This window comes from Penaeus chinensis, chromosome 37 (genome assembly GCF_019202785.1).
Source record: "Penaeus chinensis breed Huanghai No. 1 chromosome 37, ASM1920278v2, whole genome shotgun sequence".
Taxonomy (NCBI): domain Eukaryota; kingdom Metazoa; phylum Arthropoda; class Malacostraca; order Decapoda; family Penaeidae; genus Penaeus; species Penaeus chinensis.
In genome coordinates, this window is record NC_061855.1 from 3392805 (window position 1) to 3397804 (window position 5000).

Below are 5000 nucleotides of genomic sequence, written 5' to 3' on the forward strand. Positions count from 1 at the left end.
CTATCATTCTATCTATATCTACTAACCTACCTACCTGTACCCACATCAGCTACCTACCTTCCTATCCATCTCTCTATCTGTCAACCTACTTACCTATCTACCTATCTACCTATATATCGATCAACTAGACTAGATGTGTAGGTAGGCAGATATATAGGTAGGTACTACCTATATATCTGCCTACCTACCCATCTATCTGTCTACCTACCTATCTACCTACCTACCTATACATCTATCTGTCTACCTACCTACCTACCTATCCATCTATCTATCTGTCTACCTACCTACCTACCTACCTACCTACCTACCTATCCATCTATCTGTCTGCCTAAATACCTACCTACCTACCTACCTATCCATCTATATATCTGTCTACCTACCTACCTACCTATCCATCTATCTATCTTTCTACCTATCTACCTACCTACCCACCTACCCACCTACCTACCTGAAGCCACATCACATTGAAAGACTGCGGTTGATCCACGAGGCCGTAGACAATTTTCTCGTCCCTTCTCTCCTTCTCGAACGTTCCAAAGATTCGGTCCCAGATGATGAGGACGCCGGCGTAGTTCTTGTCCAGACACCACTTGTTGGCGCCTGGGAGTGCGAATAAGGAGAAGGAGAGTTGTGCGAATAAGGATGAGGGAGCGTTGTGCGAATAAGGAGGAGGATGCGTTGTGCGAATAAGGATGAGGGAGCGTTGCGAATAAGGAAGAGGGGGGCGTTGTGATAAAAGGATGTCGCGGTGGAATGTTTTTTTTTTTTTTTTTTTTTTTTTTTTTTTTTTTTTGAAGGTATGTTTTGGTAATCAGTTTTTTTTTTTTTTTTATGTTATTGGTTTCATGTGGTTGTGTGATATAAACGGGATATGTGTGTATATAAACATACATACAGATATACACACACATATATATATATACACAGACATACATATTCATATATATATATTTATCTATATATCTACATACACACATGTGTTATTTATATATATATGTATATATGTGTGTGTGTGTGTATGTGTGCGTGTGTGTGTGTGTGTGTGTTTGTAATAACAACAATAAAAACATTAACAATAAGAGTAATTCCAATAACAACATCAACAGCAGCACTAACACCAGCCAACCCACTCACCGTGATGGACCCTGTGATGCGAGGGCGTGTTGAAGACCCACTCCAGGGGCCCGCAGTCGTCCACCAGCTCGGTGTGGATCCAGAACTGAAACAGGAGGTTGAAATGCATGTGCACGACGACCGCGGGCAGAGGAACCCCGAGGAGGGCGAGAGGCTGGTGGAATCCGAGGGCGAAAATCCTCTGGAACATCGACTGGCGGATGGCGGTGTTGAAGTTGTAGTCCTCGGAAGAGTGGTGGACTTGGTGTGCCGCCCAGATGAAGTCGATTTCTGGTCGAGAGGGAGGAAGAGGGGAGTGAGGTGGGTGGGTTCGAGTGGTTAATGGTGGGTGGGGTTGAGTGGTTAATGGTGGTTGGGTTTTTATGGTTTAGATACGTTTTTTTTTTGTCGATTTCTGGTCGAGAGGGAGGAAGAGGGTAGTGAGGTGGGTGGGTTCGAGTGGTTAATGGTGGTTGTTTTTTTTGTGGTTGAGATGCGGTGTTTTTATTGTTGATTTCTGGTGGAGAGGGATGAAGAGTGAGGTGGGTGGGGTTGAGTGGGCTGTGGGGGTTAATGGTGGTTGTTTTTTATGGTTGAGGAACGGTATTTTTATTGATTTTATTATTATTATTCTAATGGGTTTGGTGGGCCGCCCAGATGAAGTCGATTTCTGGTGGAGAGGGATAGAGGGAGGAAGGGAAGTTAGGTGGGGGGAGGGGGGGGGTTGAGTGGGGGGGGTAATGGTGGTTGGGTTTTTGTAGTTGAGATACGGTGTTTTTATTGTCGATTTCTGGTTGAGAAGGATAAAGAGAGAGGAAGGGAAGTGAGGTGGGTGGGTTCTCGTAGGCCGTGGTTGTTAATATTACCTATTTTTTATGGTTGAGAAACGGTGTTTTTATTGTATTTATTATTTGTTTTTATGAATTTGGTTGGGCCGCCCAGATGAAGTCGATTTCTGGTTGAGAGGGATAGATGGTTGAGATACGGTGTATTTTTTTTTTATCATTTTTAACTTTTTTTTTTTTTCGTTTATGAACAGAGAAGCTAGTATATTATATTGGTTGAATTCTATGGTTGTGATAAAAAATTCTATGAATTGTTTTTACGGACTGTGAAATATGACGTTTTCCGGTTATTTTATTTACTTTATTTTATTTTTTATATTTTATTTCATTTAGAGTTTAAGATCTGTTAAGTTTGGTTTGATGTGTTTTGTATTTTTTTATTTATTTATTATTTTTTTTTTTGTTAAATTGTAATTTGAGGTGAGGTGTCATGTTTTTTTTTTATGTTATGTGAGTGTTCATATATTATTACTGATGTGCTTTTTCGTCAAAACAACAACAACAACAAAACAGCACAGACAAAAATGATAATAACAATGATGATGTCAATGATACATAAAAAAAAATGATAATGCTGATAATGATAATAATGATAATAACAAAAACAACAGCAACAATAATCATTATTGTTATTATAATTATTAGTATTATTAGTATCATTATCAATATCAATATAATTGTCATTATTATTATTATCATCATTATGATTATCATTTTTTTGTATTATTATAATCATCATATGTATTATAACAACAATCAGTATCATTATCACTGTCATTATCATTATTATTGTCATTGTCATTATCATTGTCATTGTCATTGTCATTGCCATTGTCATTGTCATTGCCATTGCCATTGTCATTGTCATTATCGTCATCATTATCCTTATCAATATCCTTATCATCATCATTATCATCATCTATATCATCATCATCATTATCTTTATCATCAACATAATCATCACATATATCACAACCACAATCTCCACGAACACAACAAAAACAACAACAAAAAAAACTCGCCACGTATCCCCTCACCATGAGTTGCTCTATGGGTCCAGTAGTAAACAAAATCCACCCCTATGGCAGCCACCCACCAGGTCAAGGGGGAAGACCAGTCTAAGTCAATGAGGCGATATTCGTACAGCCAAGCGTAACCCCACAGTTCGAAGCCGCGGGTTAAGAGTCTGTGGGAAAAGGACCTCTGGTTTCATTATTTTGAGTTATTTTTATTATGTTCTTTATTTGTCTTTGTTTGTTTGTTTGTTTGTTGTTTTTATTTCGTGTTTCTTTATGTTTTTTTGTTTATTTATTTGTCTATCTCTTTATTTATCTGTATTTGTTTGTTTGTTTTTATTTGTGTTTTTCCTCTCTGTTTCTATGTTTATTTATCTGTCTATCTGTTTATTTATCTGTCTATCTCTTTATTTGTCTGTCTTTATTTGTATTTTTATTTGTTTTTTTCTCTCTGTTAATATGTTTGTTTAACTGTTTATCTGTTTATCTATCATTTTTTTCTGTTTTCTTTTATGCTTGTCTACCTACCTTTCTGTCTATCTATTTATCTCTCTTTCTCTTTCTCTCTTTCTCTCTCTTTCTATCTACTTATCTTTTCTCTTTCTATTTTCTTTCTTTCTATCGATCTATCCATCCATCCATCCATCCATCCATCCATCCATCCACCTTTCTATCTAGTTATTTATCTATCTTTCTTTCTATCAATCTACCTATCTTTGTCTATCTATATAACTGCATATATATCTCCCTCTCTCTGTTCCATGTTTTGTATTATTCTCATTACGTTTATTAGTCAATCAATTTATTTATTCATCTACTTCATTCATTTTATCTGTCTCTCTTCTCTTCTCTTCTCTCCTCTCCTCTCCTCTCCTCTCCTCTCCTCTCCTCTCCTCTCCTCTTCTCTTCTCTTCTCTTCTCTTCTCTTCTCTTCTCTTCTCTTCTCTTCTCTTCTCTTCTCTTCTCTTCTCTTCTCTTCTCCTCTCCTCTCCTCTCCTCTCCTCTCTGCTCTTCTCTTCTCTTCTCTTCTCTTCTCTTCTCTTCTCTTCTCTTCTCTTCTCTTCTCTTCTCTTCTCTTCTCCTCTCTTCTCTTCTCTTCTCTTCTCTTCTCTTCTCTTCTCTTCTCTTCTCTTCTCCTCTCCTCTCCTCTCCTCTCCTCTCCTCTCCTCTACTCGCCTCTCCTCTCTTCTATCTATCTATCTGTATATCTATCTGCTTTTTTGCATTATTATCGTTACGTCCTTTATCTGTTTAACATGAAAAGAGATCTACGGAAAAAAATGCTTAATATGTTTACTAAAGATCAATAAATTAGATAAAAATCTTAAATAACGAAAAACATCGAAAATTCGTCTTGATTTTTCTCCTTCGTGTGATCTTGATGAAAAAAAAAAAAAAAAATGCCCGAATGAAATCGAAAATTTATCAATGGTATTGTTGGAAAATCGTGTAATTTACCCAAGACATACTGGCAAATATTTTGATAATAAAAGTCATTAACAAACTTGTTTCTAAAATCAACACCATATATTTTTTTTCTTCTAAATTAAGCAAATATTATTATATCATCGTAATATCAAATCCAATTTTCGTTACTAGAAATACCTCTTTTTATATAATTTAAAACATTAAAAAACACATCGCAAAAAAACGTCTCTATATCGAATAAACATTTTCTCGTTGTGTTTGTATCTTCTCAAAATATGAAATAAATCTCCTACTTTTTAAAGACAACCGAAAGAAAAATGGAATTAAGAAAAATAAAAAGATTTTTTTTCTTTTTTTTTTATAAGAGGATGAATATCTCAATAAGTCGATTAGTAAATAAATAAATAAATGACGACATTAATGATAATAATGATAATAATAATGATAATAATAATGATAATAATGATGATGATAATGATTATAATAATAATAACAATAATAATTATAATAATAATAATAACAATAATGATAATAATAATAATAATAATAATAATAATGATGATAATAATGATGATAATAATGATTATAATAATAATGA

The 5000-nt window shown here is 34.9% G+C and overlaps 1 protein-coding gene across 2 annotated transcripts in view; it reads right to left on the reverse strand.

Moving 5' to 3' along the window:
• LOC125045679 (alkylglycerol monooxygenase-like) overlaps window positions 1-5000 on the reverse strand; it is a 10245-nt gene that overhangs the window by 4162 nt on the left and 1083 nt on the right. Inside the window, exons 3-5 of one of the 2 annotated variants that reach the window (XM_047643098.1) lie at window positions 2996-3144; window positions 1135-1404; window positions 449-600 (exon numbers count right to left, since the gene is read on the reverse strand). In XM_047643098.1, coding sequence (XP_047499054.1) covers window positions 449-600; window positions 1135-1404; window positions 2996-3144 — 571 coding nt within the window. Of the gene's footprint in view, window positions 1-448; window positions 601-1134; window positions 1405-2995; window positions 3160-5000 lie in introns of both variants that reach the window. The other variant, XM_047643097.1, reaches the window with a different exon arrangement.